This window comes from Rhinoderma darwinii, chromosome 1 (genome assembly GCF_050947455.1).
Source record: "Rhinoderma darwinii isolate aRhiDar2 chromosome 1, aRhiDar2.hap1, whole genome shotgun sequence".
Lineage (NCBI taxonomy): Eukaryota > Metazoa > Chordata > Amphibia > Anura > Rhinodermatidae > Rhinoderma > Rhinoderma darwinii.
This window is the reverse complement of record NC_134687.1, coordinates 167,556,329-167,582,658: the sequence shown is the minus strand read 5'-3', so window position 1 is coordinate 167,582,658 and position 26,330 is coordinate 167,556,329. Positions and strand designations below refer to the sequence as shown.

The 26,330-nt window shown below is 40.3% G+C and overlaps 1 protein-coding gene across 1 annotated transcript in view; it reads left to right on the top strand.

Moving 5' to 3' along the window:
- The window catches only part of LOC142756971 (EF-hand calcium-binding domain-containing protein 14-like), a 96,238-nt gene that overhangs the window by 55,668 nt on the left and 14,240 nt on the right, over window positions 1–26,330 (top strand). The window contains exons 4-7 of the mRNA XM_075860583.1: window positions 908–994; window positions 1,701–1,787; window positions 3,916–3,990; window positions 17,424–17,601. Of these exons, the coding sequence (XP_075716698.1) occupies window positions 908–994; window positions 1,701–1,787; window positions 3,916–3,990; window positions 17,424–17,601 (427 nt within the window). The remainder of the gene's footprint in view (window positions 1–907; window positions 995–1,700; window positions 1,788–3,915; window positions 3,991–17,423; window positions 17,602–26,330) is intronic.

The window sequence follows — 26,330 nt, the reverse complement described above, 5'->3', positions numbered from 1 at the left end:
TTACAGAGGCTCTGTCACCACATTATAAGTGCCCTATCTTGTACATAATGTGATCTGCGCTGTAATGTAGATTACAGCAGTGTTTTTTATTTAGAAAAACAATCTGTTTTCGCCAAGTTATGACCTATTTTAGCTTTATGCTAATGAGTTTCTCAATGGACAACTGGGCGTGTTTTTACTTTTGACCAAGTGGGCGTTGTGGAGAGTAGTGTATGACGCTGACCAATCAGTAAATAGACATCGCGTCCAACCAGGACGGGATGTCTATTCACAATCCCAACACTTCGGTAACGTTTGTGTGGGACTTACAGCACAGCAAGCGTAATCTCGCGAGATCTCGCTGTAAATGACAGCACAGCGTGATCTCGATGTGCTGTGTGAGTAAGTCACACACAAACGTTACCGAAGTGTCGGGATTGTGAATAGACATCCCGTTCTGGTTGGACGCGATGTCTATCTACTGTCAAGACACTTCAGTAACATTAATGTGTGAGTATGTGACTACACATAGTGAACAACACAGGATCACTATGTGCAGAGTAAATGAATGGAGAGAATTGTATGACGCTGATTGGTCAGCGTCATACACTTCTCTCCACAACGCCCACTTGGTCAAAAGTAAAAACACGCCCAGTTGTCTATTAAGAAAGTCATTAGCATAAATCTAAAATAGGTCATAACTTGGTGAAAATAGATAGTTCTAAATAAAAAACACTGCTGTAATCTACATTACGGCGCCGATCACATTATGTACAATATAGGCCACCTATAATGTGGTGACAGAGCCTCTTTAACAATCACCTTGGATTATTTTTAACATCTAAGATCATAAGTGGGTTACACCATTTTCAACTCAATTATTTTATAGCTCCTTTCTACCTTGATTTGTTTTATTATATGTACATAGAATGATGATCAGAAAATAGAACAGTTACAACCACAATCTCACACCAAGGATGGAAATCTTCTGAAAAGAGTCCATACATTAGAAGTTGTAAGTGTAATATTTCTTGTTCTAACATCCAGCTGTTACATGAAGCTTTGTAGCTTTTTAGTTTTTTTTTGCTTGTATATCATTGTCAGCTCCTGAAGAGGTTGTGTTGGAGGGATTTTTGGGAATTTGTAATTTCCTAAAAAAATTATTTAGGGATGTATCCTTGAAGTCTTTCTATGAACTAAAAGGTAGATGTTATTTTGGCATAAGCTTTTGTGCATTACATCAAGGACACCTGTTTTTTACCGTAGGGAATAGCATAGATGTTTACATTACAGTTTATGCTAAAATATGTATATGCCACATATACTTTTTGATTTAATGACGCTCAGTTGGATGACTTGTGCCAACAAACGCCATATTCTGGCCTTTGCATATGTTTTTGGGCATACTTGTGTACAATTAACTGTATACAATTATTAATTAATGATTAAACGAATAACCAAAACATATACTTTTTTGTGTCAAACATAAACAAACAAATCCCAAAGTTTTGCTATTTCTTTCACATTTAACTTTTTTTTTTCGCATAAAAAAGTATATGTTGCCAAACATGGTATGAACGCGGCATAATACAGGGAGAAATTAACATTTCTACCCATCTCCAGGATCCTTCATGTAGATGGATGATTTTTGTGAAGCCAAACATTTCAAAATGTTGCCATAAAAAAAATAATCTCTGAAAAAATATGAACCTTTCTTTTAGAGTATAAAATCATTGACAAAGACAGTTTCCAGCCAAGGAGAAGACATAAAAGCTCTACTGGCCCAGCAAAAGGCTGATGGAATAAAGGTATATACCGTCCTCCCTCGAATAAAATATGTACATATAAGATAGTTATTGTTTGTACTAGATTTAAATCAAATAGTGAAATCAAATCATTGTTAAAGGGGTTTTCTAACAGTGCGAGTCCGGCTTCTCTAGCAACAGCTATTAGCTGTTATCGCGAGGTGAAGCTGTTTCTGGTCATAAATTTGCCATACAGCAGCTGCTACAGGGGGAATGTAGCAATACATGCTGGCCATTCAAGTAAAGACTGACCTTGTAATGCATGGACGGGAGAGGTCTGCATGTGCAGTTCTCCATTCTGCCTCATAGGGGGGATCCCCAGCTGTAGATTAAAAGTAGTTCAGATAGGTTAGGTCTAACCTGTATATTTTGGGTCTGTTTGCTTACTTCTGCTGGTTTCTGTAAATGTATATCTTCTCTATCCGTGTTTCCTAAGGCCCCATGCACACAAACGTAAAAACGCCCGTGATTACGGGCCGTAATTACGGCCCGTAATTACGGGCTCATAGACTTCTATTGGCCACTGGTACCTTCCCGTTTGCTTACGGGAAGGTGCCCGGGCCGTTGAAAAATATGGAACATGTCCTATTTCAGGCCATAATTACGGCACGGGTAGGCCCATAGAAGTCTATAGGGCTCCCGTAATTACGGGTGGCCACGTGTGTGCCCCCGTAATTATGGGAGCGTTGCTAGGCGACGTCAGGGGATAGTCACTGTCCAGGGTGCTGAAAGAATTAACTGATCGGCAGTAACTCTTTCAGCACCTGGGACAGTGACTACCGCTGGAGTTAATAGTATTAAAAGTTAACTTACCCAGAACTCCCTGCTTCTTCCTCCAGTCTGACCTCCCGGGGTGACGTTTCATCCCATATGACCGCTGCAGCCAATCACAGGCCAATCACAGGCTGCAGCAGTCACATGGACTGCCGCATCATCCAGGGAGGTCGGACTGGATGTCAAAAGAGGGACGCGTCAGCAAGACAACAGCCGGGGTACGTATGAACTTCTTTCACTTTCAATCGCTGAGGAAACTCTGCCCGAACGGGCTGCCCCTTCTCTCTATCCAGCACTGATAGAGAGAAGAGGCTGCCGATTAGTGCAGAGAAAACGAGTCCGTAAATACTGGTGGAATACGGGTCGAAGGACCCGTATTTACGCCAATATTTATGGAAAAAAAAAAATACATTTGTGTGCATGGGGCCTAAGGGGATGTGCTCTTCCTGGTGTATAAGCTGTGCGGGATGAATCCACCTCTTGCTATACTTCCCCTCATGCTATTTCATTGAGTTGGGCCCCATGCACACGACCGTATTTTTTCCCTCCTGTAAACACTGGCCGTGAATACGGGTCCGTTGTCACACATTTGGAACCCGTATTTAACCTGTATTTACGGACCCGTGCCCATAAATACGGGTCCGTTGTCATCCGTATTCCACCCGTATTTACGGACCCGCAAGAAAAGAGGGCTGGAAATGCTGTCACATGATCGCTCAGACGCCATTTTCTCTGCTTCTTTTTTTTCAAAAATTGAAATCCCCTGACTTTTTGAAATCCCCCTTGATTTTTTGAAGATTGAGGATTTTTTCTGAGCATTTACAGAGAACCTGCAGGCAGTGAAAGGGGAACTACAGGCTGCTGAGAAACTTCTCCTTGATAAGATATATTACAAAGTTTCATGTATTCACCTGTACTACTAATTTTTGCCAAACGATAATTATTCGATCAGTTTATTTTCAGATTAACCATCTTAAAAACAATGAAATCTTCAATATATTTTAACTTCTAGGTAAACAATAATTCTGTCTCTAAATGTACTCATGGGGGGATTATGAAGCAGCAGAATTGGGTGATTTGGGTATCAGATTCCCAGCTCTCTATGCATATGCTTTTCGGTTAAAGGCTAATGTAAGCAAATCATCAGTTTATCTTTATAGATGACAATAAACAAAGTTAGTTTCTATTTAGCAGAATTGTGGAAATATAGCATAAAATAGAATTATATAACAACATCCATAATGTGAAACTGCTGCATTTCATTCTCAGCTTTCAAAGGGTCAACTTCATTTGCAGATGAGCATTGTAATTTATACAGTAATTTGTATTTTATTACCTTTTATTACATTTTTCACAGTATGAGAAAGCACTGGAACGACAGTTCAACAATATGACCACAGCACTGAACAGCCTTCAAAATCGCCTGGAGGAGGTCAGTACAATTTTCCGTGCATTTTCAATTAATTTAATGGAAATTACATGCTTTTTACTGAAATTGTAATACAGTCTACAATGGGTCTACAAAAGCAGAAAATAGCTAGTGTCTTGTAATAAATACTTCCCATTAGAATTCCAATTGTTAGAAGACGTTCTATTCTAGCAATGGTACATAATGGAACTAATTCAACCCTCCATGATCTTTTTTTCTAAATGAGAGGTGGTCTCAAAGTGTAAGATTATGACTTAAAATTATTAAAACTTTTTGAAGTTTAAACCTTATCACCCATGATGAAGTAACAATACCTTCCTTTGTAGAACAGAAATGATCTAACAATGTAAGAGTATAAGGACATTGTTGAACATTCTCCTTGGCTACATTATTGGTTAACCTAGGCAAAACCTGTGATGTCGGATATTCAAGTTGATATAAGGCTATGGATTTTTTTTCTGTGTCTTTTTTTTTAGTCAGGGATGACTATGATCGACCTGTAATCTTCATGTATGTTTCCCAACGGACAGCGTATACATTATATCTCCACTTTTCTCTACTTATTGTGCTACATTATGTTTTCTTTACTATTCGATACATTATCTTATTACAATAAAAATAATTTTAACCATTAGAAATGCTTTCAAATACCATTATTATTGTAATTGTTCAACGTTCCACACATCTTTATAACAATGTGCCCACATAGCAACCTGTTCCCATATAGTATTGCTGCATAAAATTGAAGGCACACAATATAATGCCCATACATTAGTGCATGGTCAGTTATTCATACCCTGAAAATAGAGCCCACTTTGTAATGAAACTTTCACAGAAGTGCCCACAGTTATGCCCACACAGGAACAGTGTCCACAAAGTACTGATGTTCACACAATTCTACCCAAATATTGTATAAATGATGCCCATAGAGTAGAATTAGATTTTTGTGTGGTGCTCACATAGCATTAAAATCCAAACTGTGTAGCCCACATACATGTATTTCATGAATAGCAATGATCCCATACAGCAGTAATTGCACACCCGGGTAATCGATGCAGAGCAATGATGCCTATACAGTAGTGCCTCCACAGCAATGACTGCAATACAGCAATGCCTACATAAGTCGCCAGAATAGAGGGAGAGCAAAAGAGGAAAATTCCCCAGGGCCTTCAACATCTGGAGGCCTTGTGGTCTTCTCAATGTGTTGGTCTTTTGAAGAGCTTTCACTGTATGTCTTTACAAATTCTATTTTTTATTGAATCTTCAATATGAAATCCACAAATCAATTCTTCCATCTCTAGTTATCACATTTAGAGAGAAGATTGAGTCGTGTTTTCTTTGGCTGGTTAGACAGCAATGCACAGCTGGGTGAAATGGACTAGCCAACTGTGCACAAATTCAAAGTCCGCAGTCCATATAAAATAGTATACTTTTGGCCAGTGTCCATGAAGTATGGAATAAAAATGATGTGCACATGATTTTTTTTTTTTTTTTTTTTTTAGAAGCTTGTTTTGGGGAAAACGAAGTCAACTTTGTAGTACCCTGTCATTTTCTTTTCAAAATAGGGGGGGAGAAAAGGGCACTATGCTATAATTTAATAGGAACTATACTTGGTATTATATCTGGTACTACATTTTATGGGCACTATTAATAGCAATACATCAGTCAAGCAAAAATGCATATGGAGTTGACTTTACCCTGTTAGGGTATGTTCACATGCAGTAACCAAAAACGTCTGAAAATACGGAGCTGTTTTTAAGGGAAAACAGCTCCTGATTTTCCGGCCTTTTTTTAGCAACTTTGGTTTTTCGCTGCATATTTTACGGACGTTATTGGAGCTGTTTTTCAATGGAGTCAATGAAAAACGGCTCCAAAAATGTCCCAAGAAGTGACATGCACTTCTTTTTTGCGGGCATCTTTTTACGCGCCGTATTTTGACAGCGACGCGTAAAATTACACCTCGTGGGAACAGAACACCGTAAAACCCATTGAAAGCAATGGGTAGATGTTTGTAGGCGTGATGGAGACGTTTTTTCAGGCGTAATTAAAGGCGTACAACGCCTAAATTACGTCGGAAAACACTGTGTGTGAACATACCCTAATTATGACTGTATTGATCATTATTTTCCAATACACAGTTATTGTTTATAATGTGTTCTGAATTATAGACAAATACAACAGAATATCTATTATACATTTTTGGTTTTCTAATAATTTGGTATCTTTTTTCTGCACAGTCTCATGTTTAGAAGAACCAATCACTGCAGGTGTTTTAATAAACTACTGAAGAAAGGAAGATTTTTCTCACAGCACAAATTCACATTTAATGGGCAAAGAGTGCTGACACCTATATTTTGGCTTGATAGTGTTTTGCTGGACAGAAAATTTGAGTGTTTATAAAATTATCACAAAATAATGATCTGTACCTGTTTTGGGCCAGATTCACATTAACAAATTTATTGTATTGCCCTAGGAAGTGTCTATTCTATTACAAACTTAGAACCCATTTGGGGTGTAACAGCCACTACAGTTGTAGCACGTGAGTGGGTGACCCGAGAAGGGATGGGAAAGGGGAAAGGTGTAGGCCGACAAATTGGCAGCCGGCTCGGCTCTCGGTGTGGATCACGATGGCTAATAGGCCTTCCCTTTCTCTCAGGGCCTGCTCACAGCTAGTGATGAGGGGGTTTGCACTGGTTAATGAGGATGGCAGTCCCTATAAATCCCCCGGACACTCCCTGTTTCTGCTTCTGTCCTGATGGTGTTTTGGGGTGTCCTTGATGTTATGGGTGCAAAATAAGACAGGAGGCTGCAGAGTGGCGGTTAAACAGGCTTGCCTGCGGCAAAATTTTACTTAAAGAAGCACTCCACTTTATTTTTTTATTGCACCCTCCATTTGTACATTGGTATTTCAGTGGGGTGCTGTGTGCAGAAATACTTACCAATCCCCGCATCTTGTCTTTTTCTGGATCAGTGCTGCTCACGTGATCTTCAATCTGACTTGACTGGAGTCACTGTGCTTTTGAATAAACGGAAACTCAAGCTCTCAATGCATTCCTATGGGACCCAGAATGAGGTTCCATAGCAATGCATTAAAAGCCTGACTTCCGGTTTTCTGAAAAGCAACGATTCCAGACCAGGTCATAATGAAGATCACGTGAGCGGCGCTGGACCTGAAAAAGACAAGATGCGGGGATCGGTAAGTATTTCTACACACAGCACCCCACTGAAACACCAATGTACAAGTGGAGTGCTTCTTTAAATTTTCCATATAAAATGGCGGGTTCATTCTTCCATATGATATGGAGGCACATTTCTTACAAATAACTCAATCCTTGTAATACAATGAAGCGCCAGATGCAGGAGCGGGGGGCCCTCTCTCTCTCTGCTTTCCTTGTGGCTTTCTACTCTTGTCAATTCAGTGGAACGATAAGATATCTGTCCATAAATGTAGCTTTCTGCTTCTATGTAAAGGCTCTCAGCCTGTCAGTAAGGGTAGTAAAGTATATATAAGTAGGATGAGACTCACCAACGTATATGATGATATTGTTCACAGTCAGTGGCGTAGCTATAGGGGTCGCAGCGGTCGCAGTTGCGACCGGGCCCCTAAGCCTGGGGGGCCCACGGGGCCCCCGCTGCCACACAGCAACATAACATGCATTTTCTGTGCCGTGGAGCTGACACTTCCTGGTTACGGTCACATGGTTTACTTAGTGTACCATGTGACAGTGACGTCACGTGAGGGGTGTTCCAGCCAGCGTGAAAGAGGACTACAGGTATGCTGCAGAGTCTGTACTGTACTGTAATGTAATGTATTGTGTTGCGTTGTAATGTATTGTATTGTAATGTATTGTAATGTACTGTATTGTGTTGTGTTGTATTGTATTGGGTTGTCTTGCAATGTATTGTGTTGTATTGTGCTGTCTCTGTTTGTGGTGGAGAGGGGGGGCGTTAAATTATAGCCCCCATTCCTCTCTCCACTGCAAACTGCACAACACAATACATAACAAACTGTGGGTCGCGTCCCCCTGGGGGGTCGTGTGAAGACCTCCGGGGGGTCGCGAGTCACTAACTGAGGTCTCGGTTCTATTCAATGCCGGAGCAAGGAGCTGATGGCTGACCCCTTGCTCCAGCATTCACTGTGCCCTGAGCGGCTTGATACAGGCAGGCGGGATGTAGCAACATCTTCGTGGCTGTCTGCGCCGAGTCACTCATAGCACACACCAGAGGAGGCGAAGGATCCTCCACCTGGCGAGGGAACAGGGATAGGTAAGTAATGTATGTTTATGTTATTTATGTTATTTTTCTATTATTCACATATGGGGGCATTATACTGTGCGGGGGGGGGCATTATACTGAATGGGTGGCTGATATGGCGGGGGGCATTATACTGCATGGGGGCCTGATATGGGGGCCATTATACTGTATGGTGGACATTATACTGTATGGGGAGCTGATATGGGGGGCATTATACTGTATGGGGAGCTGATATGGGGGCATTATACTGTATGGGGGAGCTGACATGGGGGGCATTATACTGTATGGGGAGCTGATATGGGGGCATTATACTGTATGGGGGAGCTGATATGGGGGGCATTATACTGTATGGGGAGCTGATATGGAGGGGCATTATACTGTATGAGGAGCTGCTATGGGGGCATTATACTGTATGGGGGCTGATATGGAGGGGCATTATACTGTATGGGGAGCTCATATGGGGCATTATCCTGTATGGGAAGCTCATATGAGGGGCATTATTCTTTATGGGAAGCTCATATGGGGGACATTATACTGTATAGGGAGCGGATATGGGGGGCATTATACTGTATGGGGAGCTGATATGGGGGGCAATACTGTATGGGGGCAGCTATGTGGGGCATTATACTGTGGGGGCTGATATTGGGAGCATTATACGGTATGGGGCCGTTATTGGGGGACATTATACTGTATGGGGCAGTTATGGAGGCATTATACTGTGTGGGGGCAGCTATGGGAGCATTATACTGTGTGGGGGCCTTATACTATGGGGCTGTTGGGCAAGGCGGATAGGGCATAGGCACGCACAGCGGTCTGGTGATCATGGTGCTGGGGAGGGGTAGGGGGGCCCAAGCTGAATTTTTGCACCCGGGCCCATGAGCCTTTAGCTACACCCCTGTTCACAGTCCACAGAATGGATTCCTGTTACTCTTAGTATATTTCAGAAGATTTCCTTCTCTTAACTCCTTCCCGACATCCACCGTATATATATGGCGCTGTTGGGCAGGGCTTCCCGCAAAGTGCAGTACCATTACGTTGCAGTGATAGTGCGGGCTCAGGAGCCAGGACCGGAGGTAGCATCCAATCCGGCCGATTAACCCCTCAGATGCTGCGTTCAATAGAGATCGCAGCATGTGAGGAGATTTTAGCCACCGGCACCCCAGCAACGTGATCCCTGGGTTGCCGGTGGCTGAAAAGGCGATCAGAGGCCTAATACCTCCCGGTCTGCCAGCAATGGAAGCCTCCTATACCCCGCTAGGCGGCGGGGCCTAGAAGGCTTCCGGTATCATCGGCAAGATGGCGCCAGATCAGCTTCCGGCTCAGAGGCTGAGCCGGCATCATCAGCAGTGGGTGTCCGCTGTATGTTACAGCGGACACCCCAATGTATCGGCAGGAAGCGGAGCTAGCTTCGATTACTGCCATTAACCCCTTCGATGCAGCGATCCAATGCGATCCCTGCATCAAAGTGGTTTGTAGCAAATCGGCAGCCTGCCATGCGATAGCAAGGCTGCCAACTGCTACTATGGCAACAGGAGGCCTAACAATGGCCTCCTGTCTGCCATTACGGAAGCCGATTAGCACCCGACCGGAGCCGGAGCCTGATCGGCTTGCTGTCAGTGAATAACTGACACTTCTAATACATTGCACTACATAGGTATGTATTAGAACATCAATCAAACAGTTGGACCTTCAAGTCCCCTAGTGGGACTAAAGAAAAGTGTAAAAAAAAGTAAAAATAAAAGTTGTAAAAAAGAAAATAAAAGTTTCAAGTAATAACATAAAGCACGATCGCCCTTTTTCCCTTATCAAGTCATTTATTATTGAAAAAAATAATAAAGCCATACATATTTGGTATCGCCGCATCCGTAACGACCTGAACTATAAAAATATTCTGTTATTTGTCCTCCGCAGTGAACAGCGTAAAAAAACAACCTAAAAAATAATGGTAGAATTGTTGTTTTTTTTGTCTTTGTCTTCCAAAAATTTTAATAAAAAGTGATCAAAAAGTCGCATTTATCCAAAAATGGTACCTATACTATAGCTATACAACTATAGCTTGTCTCGCAAAAAAACAAGCCCTCATACAGCTCCGTCGACTAAAAAATTAAAAAGTTATGGCTCTTACAACTTGGCAACATTCTTTTTACAAAAGTAATTTTATTGTGCAAAAAGTTGTAAAACATAAAAAACTTATATTTATTAGGTATCGCCGGAATCGTACTGACCCGCAGAATGAAGAGAACATGTAATTTATAATGTGAGGTGAACGCTGTATAAAAAAAACGATGGCAGAATTGCTGTTTTTTTATTACCTTGACTCCCAAAAAAAGGATAACAAGTGATCAAAAAGTCGCATTTACCCCAAATTGGTAGAAGGTATCGCCTGGACAAGAATGCTTAAAAAATATTTTTATTTTTATTAACTCTTTAAAATGGGCTACTCAATCCAATAATTTCTATAGATACCAGGCTAACAAGGTAGGTAAGACTAGATAAGGGTGCCAATATATTTGTTTAAATTGTAATGAAACTACTCCCAATATCTAGTAAAAACATATCAATTCTGTCCCCATCTGGACTAAATAGCAAAGTGTGCATTCCCACGGAGTAAAGATCTGATACCTAGCAGCAAAGTGTGTGTGTGAACACTCAGTAATAAAAACGCAGCACCTGCGACAGTGTGCATTCACACGAAATGAGCCACAGCACCTAAATTCCCTGTGCATTAACACCCATGACAAACAGTGCAGCACCTCGAGCAGTATTGTGCATTCACACTAGCAAGGGACTGTACAGGGTGGGCCATTTATATGGATACACCTAAATAAAATGGGAATGGTTGGTGATATTAACTTCCTGTTTGTGGCACATTAGTATATGGGAGGGGGGAAACTTTTCAAGCTGGGTGTTGACTATGGCGGCCATTTTTAAGTCGGCCATTTTGTATCCAACTTTAGTTTTTTCAATGGGAAGAGACCCATGTGACACATCAAACTTATCGAGAATTTCACAAGAAAAACAATGGTGTGCTTGGTTTTAACATTACTTTATTCTTTCATGAGTTATTTACAAGTTTCTGACCACTTATAAAATGTGTTCAAAGTGCTGCCCATTGTGTTGAATTGTCAATGCAACCCTCTTCTCCCACTCTTCACACACTGATAGCAACACTGCAGAAGAAATGCCTCCTGATCTGACCCCCTTAGACTTTTATCTTTGGGGTCATCTGAAGGCAATTGTCTATGCTGTGAAGATACGAGATGTGCAGCAACTGAAACTACGGATACTGGAAGCCTGTGCTAGCATTTCTTCTGCGGTGTTGCTATCAGTGTGTGAAGAGTGGGAGAAGAGGGTTGCATTGACAATCCAACACAATGGGCAGCACTTTGAACACATTTTATAAGTGGTCAGAAACTTGTAAATAACTCATGAAAGAATAAAGTAACGTTAAAACCAAGTACACCATTGTTTTTCTTGTGAAATTCTCGATAAGTTTGATGTGTCACATGACCCTCTTCCCATTGAAAAAACTAAAGTTGGATACAAAATGGCCGACTTCAAAATGGCCGCCATGGTCAACACCCAGCTTGAAAAGTTTCCCCCCTCCCATATACTAATGTGCCACAAACATGAAGTTAATATCACCAACCATTCCCATTTTGTTTAGGTGTATCCATATAAATGGCCCACCCTGTATATTTAAACAAACGTGTGCATTCACACTGGATGAATATAGTATACCAAGTGTGCATTCACACCAACTAAATAAGGTATATTATGTGTGCATTCACACTAGCAAGCGACTGTATATTTAAACAAACGTGTGCATTCACACTAGATGAATATAATATACCAAGTGTGCATTCACACCAACTAAATAAGGTATATTATGTGTGCATTCACACTAGTCAGAAATATCTACAACACGGAGTACTTGTTATCGCTGAGATGAGCATCAGCACATGCAGATAGTGTGCATTCACACTCCTCAATTCAGCGTAACACCAATATTGATAGTGTGCATTTACACCAAATAAATATTGTCCACCTGATAACAAGAGTGTGCATTCATACTGAACAAAGATTGAACGCCTAACGCGTTTCCACGTCCTTGTTTTATTTAGAACGTTTCTTCAGAGGCATGTATATTGAGAAGGGCAGAGTAGCACATCAGTTTTTTGTGCAGTATTGTGCAGTATCCCAAAATGGTACCAACAATAACTACAGCTCATCCCGCAAAAAAACAGCCCTCATACCACTACGTCTATGAAAAAATAAAATTAGTTAAGGCTCCAATAAGTCAGGAAATAAAAATATGCAGTTGTGCAGGCCCGAGGGGAACATTTCTTCTGTTTCAAGTGGCGATTTATCAAGGCCCTATAATTAGGAAACCAGGAAGGGGAGGACTCAAACAGATTTGGGTCCTCTCTCATTCCAGGAAAACAGAACTCTGAAATGCCTGAGAGATCTCAACTCAGAACTTCCTACCCAGCATACCAGCTTATCTGAAAACTTTAAGACAAAAAACCCAAACTTCTATCCTATTGCATCACAAACTGATTCAATGGACAGATTCCAGTGGGCGATCGAAAGAGATTTAGAGCTTCTGGCCAACTCTTCTGGATCTCCAAGAAGTGAACACAATTTGTCCATACAATGCAAGACTGCCATAAAGTCCTTACAAAGTAACAAGGACATTACCATAAAAATGTCAGACAAAGGGGGTAGTATCACTGTTATGAACACAGCGGTTTATAGAACACAAATCTTAAATCTATTGGCAGACACAGACACATACAAACATCTAGAACGAAATCCACTAATTATTTTCCAAAAAAATCTAAAAAAAACTCCTAGATGATGGCATAATGGAAGGGTTACTAACTAAAAAACAATCAGATTACATCCTTGTCGAATTTCCCATCACACCAATAATGCATGCTCTACCCAAAACCCACAAAGGAATTAATACCCCACCCATGAGACCCCTTACACAGAGGTTATTAGAATGGTTGGACTCCCTCCTACAGCCTCTTGTATTAAGAACTCCCAGCTATTTGAGTGATACCAGAGAGGTTTTACGCTCCTATCATGACAAAATATGGCATACAGGCAAATATTCTTGGTTAAGTTGTGATGTAATTTCTCTTTACACAAGTATCCCCCACGATGTAGCATTTCAAGCTTTACGTTACCATCTAACGACATATAGTACATCTTGTCAAGAACTGCAATCATATATATTAGAAGTCCTAACATTCCTCATGTCAAATAATTACTTGCAATTTGATGGCCAATTCTATTTGCAAGTCAAGGGAGTTTCAATGGGAGCTAAATTCTCACCCTTATTAGCCAACTTAGTAATGTCATGGTGGGAAGAATTTACTATCTTTTCTATGAATAACATGTTTGGAACTTCCATCAATGGGTATGGTAGATACATCGACGATCTCCTATTCATCTGGGAAGGTGATGTGTGTGCCATTCCACAGTATCTCAATGACAATACATTGAATCTCAGATTTACTCATTCTCATACCTTTCGGTTCCTGGATCTGGAAATTACGGGTACAGAGGGCATACCAATTTGCTCCAAAACGTACCGTAAACCCATTTTGGGTAATACTATTTTACATGCTACAAGTAGCCACTCCAGACAAACAATCTCATCTATCCCAGTCGGGGAAATGCACAGGCCAAAAGAAATTGTAGTACTGATAATAATAATAACAACGTAGCAGAACAAAAGCTTAACTGTAACAGACTTCGCAAAAGGGGATTTCCCGATTAGTCCCTAAAAAGAGCGACTTCAATAGTCTCAAATAAACCCCCATGATCTTCTCCTTTTTAAAACCAAACCTCCAATTAGTCAAGATCAACAGAAACCAACTTTGACCTTACAATATAGTAATCAGTTTAACGAGATTAAGAAGATCATCTTGAAAGATTTACCTATTCTAATGGAGGATGATTTACTGGAAAACATTCTTAGGAATGGCTGTCTTATAGTACCACCATTGGGTGATTCATTGTCCCCTTCTTTGTTTTCTTCTAATGAAACCAAACTAACATGGCTCCATCACAAGGGCTTTTACAGATGTGGTTCCAACCCATGTAAGATTTGCCTGTATGCCAAACCCACTAAAGTTTTTCGTGGACTCAGATGAAATTAAAACATTTTCAATACAAACATATTTCAACTGTAATAGTGTGACAGTGATTTACATCATCGAATGCACTATGTGCAATCTACTTTATATAGGGTGCAGCAGCAGGAAATCCAAAACGAGAATTTTAGAACACCTTGGTTACAATATAAATCAGCATCTCACAAATATCTCTAATGCTGCCAAACACTTCATAATACAACACAACAGATCAGTCTCTACATTCAAATGTATGCAATAGAGGGAGTCACCACTCCAATACGGGGAGGTGACATTAAACATAAAATCCTAGCAAGAGAAGCATACTGGATCTTTACATTAAAAAACAGATTTCCCAGGGGCCTTAATCTTAGAAAGGAACTTATATTCCATTATTAACCATAGGATCAAAGTCATTTAGACCATAAGAAATTATTCATGAGAATATTTCATCAATTAACGTCTTATACTTGTTTATACATTATATGAAACCAACCCAACCATCGAATAAAAGATAGGGTCTTTCAAGGTCAAACTAAAAAGGCAACCATCATCCTTTCATTATTATATTTTTTCAGTTTCACTATTCCTGATAACAATGTTCACTTATACATTAAGTCTATGCATACATCTACTCTGTACCCCTGTCTTGCCATCACTATTCCAAAATGTATTAACCCTGCAATTGCAATCGCAGGGTGCCGATGGCTCCTATGGCAGCCAGGGGCCTGACAAAGGCCCCCAAGTCTGCCTGTAGTGGATGCCTGTAAGACCATGCCTGAGGCATGACCTACCAGGTGCCTGTAAGTATTACACTGACAGGCAATATTATGCTGCAATACAGAATTATTGCAGTGTATTATAAGAGCGATCAGAAGATCGCATAGTGAAGTCCCCTAGTGGGACTAATAATAAAATTACCAAAAAGTTTAATAAAGTTAATAATAAATAAATAAAAATCCCAAATAATAAAAATGAAAAACCAACTTTTTCCCTTATAAAATACTTTAATATGAAAAAATGTTAAAACATTATACATATTTGGTATCACCGCGTCCATAACGACCCCACGTATAAAGCTGTTACGTTATTTAACCAGCACGGTGAATACCGTGAAAAATACAATAAAAAACAAATACAGAATTGCTGTTTTCTGTTTATCCTGGCATCAAGAAAATTTGATAAAAAGTGATCAAAAAGTCGGATGTACTCCAAACTGCATCGGTGGAAAAATAAAAAAATTACGGCTCTTAAAACATGGCGACACAAAAACAAATAATTTTGAAAAAAAACGTGTTTTACTGTGTAAAAGTAGTAAAACGAAAAAAATCTATATAAATTTGGTATCACCACAATCATAATGACCCACTGAAGTTATTATGTTATTTACACCACACAGTAAATGGCGTAAATCTAAGACTTTTATGGGTTTTTTTTCCATTACCCCCCTAATAAAGTTAATAAAAGTTAATGAATAAATTATATGTCCCCCAAAATGGTGCTATTAAAAAACACAACTTGTCCCGCAAAAAAACAAGACCTTATACAGCTATGTCGATGCAAAAAGAAAAATGTTATAGCTCTTGGAATGCGACGATGGAAAAACGTAAAAAATTGCTTGGTCATCAAGGTTTAACTGGTTCCCGACCGCTGGCTGTGTTCTTAAAACCTGCGCCATAGACTTTTTACGGCTCGGGTTTTAACTTGCTGCCCGAGCGATTGGGCAGCTGAATGTCGGGTCTCCGGCTGTCAGTGACTGCCGGGGACCCTGAGGAGAGGATAGAAGCAGCTTTCGCTGCTTCTGTCGTCTCCAATCACTTGTACACAGCACTCAATGAACGCTGTGTATAGGAATAGAGGCAGCGGCCGCGCCACTGTCTCTATTGGTCCTGGTGTTCATGTGACTGGTCACATGATCGCCGGGTGCCGTTACTGACAGACTGCTGCTGGGTCTTACTAGACCCAGCACAGCCCTATTAATTAGTGACAATCGTCACTATGAGAGGGCTAATTTCCGCTGTATCTGGGGCTGCTGTGCAGCTCCAGTTACAGTGGAAAAGATGGTGTTAAAGAAAGAAAAAAATTATATAAAGTTCCCCAAAGGTCTTTTATGACCTATGAGGGACAGACCATAGTAATAAAAAAATAAAAGTAAAGTGCAAAAAAATTAATAATAAATACACATAAAATACCCACCCCAAAAAAAAACGTTCCCCCCGCCAATCATTGTTTTAACGCTAGCGCTGACCCAATTACCCTAATATAGATATGCAATTTATTAGAATGTACGGTAGACAATGACGATCACAAATAAAAGGTCTATTTTAGGGTAAAACTATGTTATTAACAAAAAAAATAGCTGAAAAGTAAAAAAGCTTATATTTTTACTATTATTTTCAAACTTTTAGAATAAAAATTCTAAAACAGCAAAAATGATGTGTACAAAAACAATTAAAAAAAGAAACCGCAATTGTCTACGGAAAAAAACGTCGCAAAAATCACATCGTTAGCCCAACAAATAAAAAAGTTATAGCCGTTTAACTAACACGTGCTAAAAAGGGCTAAACGGTGTCTGGTCCTGAAGGCTCAAAATAGCCCGGTCCTGAACTGGTTAAAATAGGCTTGTCACTAAGGTGTTAAATGCTCTCCTATGCTGGGACAAGTAATGTAGATGCAAAATGCTACCACAGGGTGGCAGCATATGACCATGATTACAATTTTCTGGGCTCTTATTAAATGTACAAATGTTGCAGCGCAAAATTTGCTTTTTAACTGTTTCTTGGGTGCATCGTGATAACTTTCTGAATTAAAAAATATTAGCTGCAGTCCTATGGAAAACCCCTGAACACATCAATCTATTAAGATGGACATCTCTTTTGGTTTTTAAACATTTGGAAATTGGTTACACATTGTCAGCTTTTTTCTTCTTTCTTTCTTTGGTTAAAGCCCAAATGATTAATGTTTTCGTTTTTTATTGTTGGTTCTGAGTGATGTATTCAATAAAATCCCTGTCTTCTTTATTTCTTCTCTTCACAGGGTTTGGACCTAAGCTTTTCTCAAATATCACAGCTCAGGGATGATGTCTACTTTATTGAGAATGCTTTAAACCGAACAAAGCAAGAGCATTTAGGAGAAAATGAAACAGCCGTGAAATCAACAAAGATTGGAAGCGCAGTTCTGTCAATGACTGCGCCTCAGACTCATGCACCACTGAGTAAGTAGTCTTCTGTGATCTAATATTTTTATATCTCAGAGCACATTATAGAGAAATAAAGTATGGTAAGTGCATTAAATGTACACAGAAGCGTAACTTGAAGCTGATAGTCCCCAATATCTGTAAAATGGCCTCCCATCTACCATGTGCAATAAATAACACAGGTGTCACCTCATGTGGCAAATGGGGCGTTTGGGCCCCATCAGGCATCAGGGCCCAGGTGCACTCCCTAGAGCTACACCCCCGAATGAACAAAATACTACTGAAGTTTTTATTCTAATGGATAATTTGTGGTAGAACTATAAGTGGTCTTATGGAGACACCCAACCAATTCTAGAAATGACTTGCAAATGTTTCTGCTACGTGTGAGCAAGTGACCCAAACGAATACCTAAAGAGATGTACAGTAGCAAATAAATATACAGTACAGATAGATAGATAGATAGATAGATAGATAGATAGATAGATAGATAGATAGATAGATAGATAGATAGATAGATAGATAGATGATAGATAGATAGATAGATAGATAGATAGATAGATAGATAGATAGATAGATAGATAGATAGATAGATAGATAGATAGATATGAGATAGATAGATAGATATGAGATAGATAGATAGATAGATAGATAGATAGATAGATAGATAGATAGATAGATAGATAGATAGATAGATAGATAGATAGATAGATAGATAGATAGATAGATAGATAGATAGATAGATAGATAGATAGATATGAGATAGATAGATATGAGATAGATAGATAGATAGATAGATAGATAGATAGATAGATAGATAGATAGATAGATAGATAGATAGATAGATAGATAGATGATAGATAGATAGATAGATAGATAGATAGATAGATAGATAGATAGATAGATAGATAGATGATAGATAGATAGATAGATAGATAGATAGATAGATAGATAGATAGATAGATAGACAGACAGACAGACAGACAGACAGACAGACAGACAGACAGACAGACAGATAGATAGATAGATAGATAGATAGATAGATAGATAGTGTAATGTCCGTGGCTGCGGGCTGTCAGCTCTGTCCCCCCCCTGACAGCCGCAGCCACGCGTCGGCAAGTGCTGGCCCCAGCCTCCTCCTCAGGAAACGCCAGCGCTCACGTCCAATCACCTCAGCCGGATCCCATAGGGTGCGCGCGCACCCTCGTGCCCACTCTTAAAGGGGCAGCGCACGCACCGGACCTTGTTGATGAAATTTGACCCGTGAGTACCCTGGACTATAAGAGTGGTCCAGCTCCCTAGTTTTATGCCTGAGCATTGTTGTGTTCCCTAGTTTGTCTATGTGATGGCCTCCTAGTGTGTTTCCTGTTCCTGCACCTGTTCCAGTTCCTGTACCTGTTCCAGTTCCTGTTCCTGTTCCTGTTCCTTGCACTTCCATACCATCCTGGTCGAGCACTGTGCTGTGCCAAAGTCGTGTCAGTCGGGTCGTCTGACCTTCTTCAACTCGCATGACGTCTACCTGCTGCCTAGTCCAAGCCAAGCCTGCCCTGCTGCTGTCTGAGCTGCCACAGCTACCTATACGAACTATAGACTTTCACCTTCTCCCTGTTGGCCAGCTGCCTTACCGCCAAGGCGGTACGGCCCAGTGGGCCCACAGACCCTTTGTGACAGATAGATAGATAGATAGATAGATAGATAGATAGATAGATAGATAGATAGATAGATAGATAGATAGATAGATAGATAGATAGATAGATAGATAGATAGATAGATAGATAGATAGAGAGATAGAGAGATAGATAGATAGATAGATAGATAGATAGATAGATAGATAGATAGATAGATAGATAGATAGATAGATATCCAAAAAACAGGCAGCACACCTTAGTTTAAAGTGAAAAAAGAGGGTACTTTATTGCCCCATGTGCGACGTTTCAGCTCTATCCACTAGAGTCTTTCTCAAGCAAAAGACATGTGAACACACAGCAGTATAAAATAAGGTGCCAATCAGCAAATACAAAATCAGTAATCAAGTACATACAGTGTCAAAATACAAAGGTAGTTTAGAGAATTGCATTGTGTTAGATTCATGTAAAAAAAACAGCATAGATACAGTAGTGACTATACAGCATTGAGTGTAACTGTATTCAAAATAAGTGCAATATAGTGTAAAGTATCAATGAATATTGATGCACACACCTGTGTAATTGTAAAAAACCAAAAGAGGGCATAAGTTTAAAAACAATATCACCTGAGGAGACATGATCACCAAACCGCAATGGCGACGTCCACGGAGAGCTACTGCGCATGCGCAGAAGTATAGCTAAGTACTACGGTGTCCCGGATGTGAAGCGCGAATTCGCGCATGCGTACTGTGAATCTGAATAATGCGGTCGCCATCTTGGATAATGGCAAAAAGGGGGAAGAGCACTGGCGCAGCGTTGTGCCAGCGCACGAATGTTATAAAATGATTGTAATAGCAATCTATGAATGCATACTAGCTGAGCATAGCCTCAAGATGGCAGGCACCGGAGCGTATATATATCACTAGGACCCAGACACTAAGCGGCTGCAGTCTAGTGAAGGGGGGATCACACTCTTTTTAGAATAAGGGGACGGGAGGAGGTAGTTTGTCCACTGTCAGCAGTCATCAACCACCCACCAAGGGATAGCAGTGGCACTTGTATACGTGGATACCACACATACGTGTCTTAGTGCACTCCCAAACATCCCTAAGGCAACGATAAGTATGTATGAAGGACAATACTAGTGAGCACCTATGTCATAATGGGTTCAAGCAATAGGAAGATATGCATGCCTATAACCAACTCATAACTTAGGTATAGATGGCATCCAAATAATTTCAAAATGAGTACAATAAAACACAATCGCAGGGTGACCCGCCATACAGAAGATACAAAGCGGTGATTCAATGAGTCCACAGGGATGATATCCAGGTAGATGTAACCTCATCTATAATAAAGAAAGAATAATTAGTATCAAATAAGTGAAGTTCAGTTATCAAGTCAAATATACGGAAAATGATGTCAAATCGTACCACCGATGAGAATCAGTGCCTAGGGGATCTACACTAATCCACCCAATGCAAAGTCCACGTTCAAGCCTTTTGGTTTAACACTGTCGAGCCTCCCTATCCATTGTAACTCCCTTAGTTTCAGGAGCTTAGTCCTGTCACCACTCCTTCTGAGTGGAGGGATATGATCTATAATCCAGAATCTCAGTTGTTGTTCAGTGTGTCCAGAGTCAGAAAAATGTTTAGATACAGGAAGATCCAGTTTTTTCTTCCTAATAGTGTACCTATGCTGATTGAGTCTAGTTTTAAAGAGGCTCTGTCACCAGATTTTGCAGCCCCTATCTGCTATTGCAGCAGATCGGCGCTGCAATGTAGATTACAGTAACGTTTTTATTTTTAAAAAACGAGCATTTTTGGCCAAGTTATAACCATTTTCGTATTTATGCAAATGAGGCTTGCAAAAGTACAACTGGGCGTGTTGAAAAGTAAAAGTACAACTGGGCGTGTATTATGTGCGTACATCGGGGCGTGTTTACTACTTTTACTAGCTGGGCGTTGTGTATAGAAGTGTCATCCACTTCTCTTCACAACGCCCAGCTTCTGGCAGTGCAGACACAGCCGTGTTCTCCAGAGATCACGCTGTGACGTCACTCACAGGTCCTGCATCGTGTCGGCACCAGAGGCTACAGATGATTCTGCAGCAGCATCGGCGTTTGCAGGTAAGTCGATGTAGCTACTTACCTGCAAATGCTGATGCTGCTGCAGAATCAACTGTAGCCTCTGGTGCCGACACGATGCAGGACCTGTGAGTGACGTCACAGATCTGCACTGCCAGAAGCTGGGCGTTCTGAAGAGAAGTGGATGATACTTCTCATCAGAAAGCCCAGCTAGTAAAAGTAGTAAACACGCCCCGATGTACGCACATAATACACGCCCACTTGTACTTTTGCAAGCCTCATTTGCATAAATACGAAAATGGTCATAACCAAAAATGCTCGTTTTTAAAAAATAAAAAACGTTACTGTAATCTACATTGCAGCGCCTATCTGCTGCAATAGCAGATAGGGGCTGCAAAATCTGGTGACAGAGCCTCTTTAAGATCCAAAGTGGTTTCGCCTACATTAAGGAATTTGCAGGGGCATTGGAGAACATAGATCACAAAGTCACTATTGCATGTGAGGTAGTGTCTAATCTGGAACAATCTTCCTGTAGTGGGGTGCTCCAAGATGGATCCCTTATGCATCAAGTTGCAATTAACACAACTTAAACACGGAAAGCAGCCAACTTTGGGTTTAGTCAGATACATTTGCTTCATTATTTAAATCGGACCGGTGTCAGCTCTGACTAGTTTGTCCTTAACCCCTTTAGGACGCAGCCTGTTTTGGCCTTGTGGCACAGCCGATTTTTTCAAATCTGACATGTGTTACTTTATGTGGTAATAACTCCTGAATGCTTTTACCTATCCAAGCGATTCTGAGATTGTTTTCTCATGACATATTGTACTTTATGATAGTGGAAAAGTTTGGTTGATAAATTAAATATTTATTCGTGAAAAACACCAAAATTTAGAGAAAATTTGCAAAAATTAGCATTTTTCTAAATTTAAATGTATCTGATTGTAAAACCGATAGTAATACACACAAAATAGTCACTAGTTACCATTTCCCATATGTGTACTTTATATTTGCATCGTTTTTTTAACATTCTTTTACTTTTCTAGGACATTACAAGGCTTAGAACTTTAGCAGCAATTTCTCACATTTTCAAGAAAATTTCAAAAGGCTATTTTTACAGGGGCCAGTTCAGTTCTGAAGTGGTTTTGAGGGCCTTATATATTAGAATACCCCAATAAAGTACCCCATTTTAAAAACTGCAACCCTCAAAGTATCGAAAACAGCATTCAGAAAGTATTTTAACCCTTTAGGCGTTTCACAGGAAATAAAGCAAAGTAGAGGGGTCATTTAGAAATTTCTCTTTTTTTTGCCGAAATTCATTTGTAATAAAAAGAATTGTGTGACACAGAAGGTTTTACCAGAGAAATACAACTCAATATTTATTGCCCAGGTCCTGCAGTTTTTAGGAATATCCCACATGTGGCCCTAGTGTCCTAATGGACCGAAACACCTGCCTCAGAAGCAAAGGAGCACCTAGTGGATTTTGGGGCCTGCTTATTTTTAGATTATATTTTAGGCACCATGTCGAGTTTGAAGAGGTCTTGTGGTGCCAAAACAGTGGAAACTCCCCAAACGTGACCCCATTTTGGAAACTAGGCCCCTCAAGGAATTTATCTAGGGGTATAGTGAGCACTTTGACCACACAGGTATTTTGCTATATTTATTAGAGTTAGTCTGTGAAAATGAAAATCTAAATTTTTTCTGAAATAACATAGACATTTTTAATATTTACAAGGAATAAAGAAGAAAATTCACCCCAACATTTGTAAAGCATCTTCTCCCGATTACGGAAATACCCCATATGTGGTAATAAACTGCTGTTTGGACCCACGATAGCGCTCAGAAGGGAGGGAGCGCCATTTGGATTTTGGAGCACAGATTTTGCTGGATTGATTTTCAGTGCCATGTCGCGATTGCAACCCCTTGGAGGGAACAAAATAGTGGAAACACCCCAAAAGTGACCCCATTTTGGAAACTAGACCCCTCAAGGAATTTTTCTAGGGGTTTAGTAAGCATTTATAACACACAGATATTTTGCAGAATTTAGTAGAATTAGGCCGTTAAAATGAATATAAACATTTTTGGCCACTAAAATGTTGAATTTTTTCATTTTCACAAGGGATAAAGGAGAAAAAGTCGCCCTAAATTTGTAACGCAATCTCTCCCGAGTATGAAAATACCTCACATGTGGTAATAATTTATTTTTTTAATAGAAATTAGTTAACCTTTGCAGGACTGATCCTTTTTTGCTTTTCCATTTTAGTTTTTCACTCCACGCCTTCCAAACGCCATAACTTTTTTATTTTTCCATGAATTGAGCAGTGTGAGGGCTTATTTTTGGCAGGACAAGCTGTAGTTTTTATTGGTACCATTTTTTGGTAGATGCAAATTTTTGATCACTTTTTATTACATTTTATTTATAGCTTTGGTGGGCAAAAACAGTGATTTTGGCGTTTTAAATTCTTTATTTCTTACGGCGTTCATAATGCGCTATAAATGACAATTTTAGCGTTTGCACAATAAAAACACTTCTTTAGAAAATAATTTATTTTCTGTGTCACCATATTCTGAGAGCTTAACTTTTTATTTTTCAGTCAAAAAAAGTGGTGTAAAGGCTTGTTTTTTGCAGGACGGGTTGTAGTTTTTATTGGTACTATTTTCGGGTACATGCGACTATTTGATCACTTTTTATTCTATATTTTGGGATGGGTGGTGACCAAAAAATAGTGATTCTGGCATTGTTTTTAGTTTTGGTTTTTTTGCGGCGTTCACCGTGCGGTAAAAATAACATTATAGTTTTAAAGATTGGGTCGTTACGAACGCGGTGATACCAAATATGTGTACTGTACTTGTATGTACTTGATTACTGATTTTGTATTTGCTGATTGGCACCTTGTTTTATACTGCTGTGTGTTCACATGTCTTTTGCTTGAGAAAGGCTCTAGTGGATAGAGCTGAAACGTCGCACATGGTGCAATAAAGTACCCTCTTTTTTCACTTTAAACTATGGTGTGCTGCCTGTTTTTTGGATTTCTGTACAGCTGGGAACTTGGTCTGCTCCCAAGGGCTTGCACCCACATCTCTAATCCGGTGCTGCTGGACTTTTCGTATAGATAGATAGATAGATAGATAGATAGATAGATAGATAGATAGATAGATAGATAGATAGATAGATAGATAGATAGATAGATAGATAGATAGATAGATAGATAGATAGATAGATCGATCGATCGATCGATCGATCGATCGATAGATAGATAGATAGATAGATAGATGATAGAAGCTTTGCGCTCCAATATTTTATTTTACAGTATGGTTTCTACATGGTAGACATTTGTGGCTGAGTAAATGTGTTGATCATATATGAATTACCTTTCCCTACATAGTTGTCAGGTTCACATAGTCATATGACAGTTAAATTCCTTTTTCCCTTTTCTATTGTACAGTTGTCAACCCATTATCTACTGGTAACCTACTGCACAAAGGGGTCATAAGATGCCGTACAGATGTGTCTACCATTAGCTTTGCTTGAATTTGGGTAAAGGGGTTGTTCAGTTTGGGGGCTGTTTTTTATGCTGACGACCTATCCACAAGTTAGGTCATCAGTATATGACTGGTGGGGGTCCGACACCCAGACCTTGCGTCGATCAGCTGTTCTGGCTGCCTGTGTGCACCAGAAGGTATTCAGGGGTTAGTGCCGGAAACAGAAGGCTCCAACCACTGTATAGCAGCAGTCTGAGTTACTGCAGCTCTGCTCCTATTCACTTGAATAGGAGCAGAGCTGCAGCACAGCCGCTATACCGTGCTCAGAGCCTTCTGTGTCCGGCACCGACCATTGCATATCTTCCGGCACCAAAAGACAGCCGGAACAGCTGATCTGTGGAGGTCCGGGTGTCGGATAGGTCATCAATATAAAAAAACAGCCCCCCAAACTGGACAACCCCTTGAAGGACTTTAAAGTGTAGCTAAACGGTTGACAAACTTCTGACATGTCAAAGTGGCATGCCAGAAGTTTGGATTGGTGGGGATGCGAGCACTGAGACCCCCACCAATCGCTAGAACGAAGCAGCTGATTTGCTCGTGTGAGCGCTCAGCCGCTTCGTGTCTGTTCGTCTTTTTCCGGAAATAAATGCATCAGTGTATGGACTCCGTATTAGAAAGTCTATGAGCCCGTACTCCGATACATCGGCTTTCCTGAAAAAGCCGAACAGACACGAAGCGGCTGAGCGCTCACACGAGTGCTTCAGCTGCTTCGTTTTAGCAATTGGTGGGGCTCTCAGTGCTCGGACCCCCACCAATCCAAACTTCTGACATGTCACTTTGAGATGTCAGAAGTTTGTCAAACGTTTAGCTACACTTTAATTTATCATAAAAATAATTCAATACAATTTTGCAACATGCTAGTAAAACCCTTGACGGGCTGCAATTCACATCACAACCACTTGGTGGCCACACAGATGCATATAGCGTAGACATCTCGTGACAGAGTATTGCAAAATCATGGTTTTTTTTCAAAGCTGGTCATCTCGCGATACACATTTCAGGATATTTTGAGATAAGAGTAATGCACACATCCATCGGCCATTGTATGACCGCTAATGACGGATCCGTGAAACACGGACCGCACACGGATGGCTTCCATGTGCAGTCTGTTGTTTGACAGACCAAAACAATGAAAAGGCCAAGACTGTTCCATCTAAAATGGACAGGAGTAGGACCTGTCCTATTTTTGACGGAATGTCCGCACGGATCCGTTAAAACAGTGGAAGTGTGCATGGCCCCATTGAAATGAATGTGTCAGGGTGCTATCCGTTTAAAAAATGGATAGCACCTTGAAGAAAAAAACTGAAGTGGGCATGAGGCCTAAGGAATGACACATCTGTAACGTCTGGAGTTGTTCTTTAAGGTTTTCCATATTAAATGACTGTTATGGTTTTCAAGGCACCTTTCCCATTGAACCACGATGCATCAACTCATAACTCTCCCCCAGCCATATTACTACTTAATCCAAGTACCATACCAGGCTGCTACGGGGCCCGCAG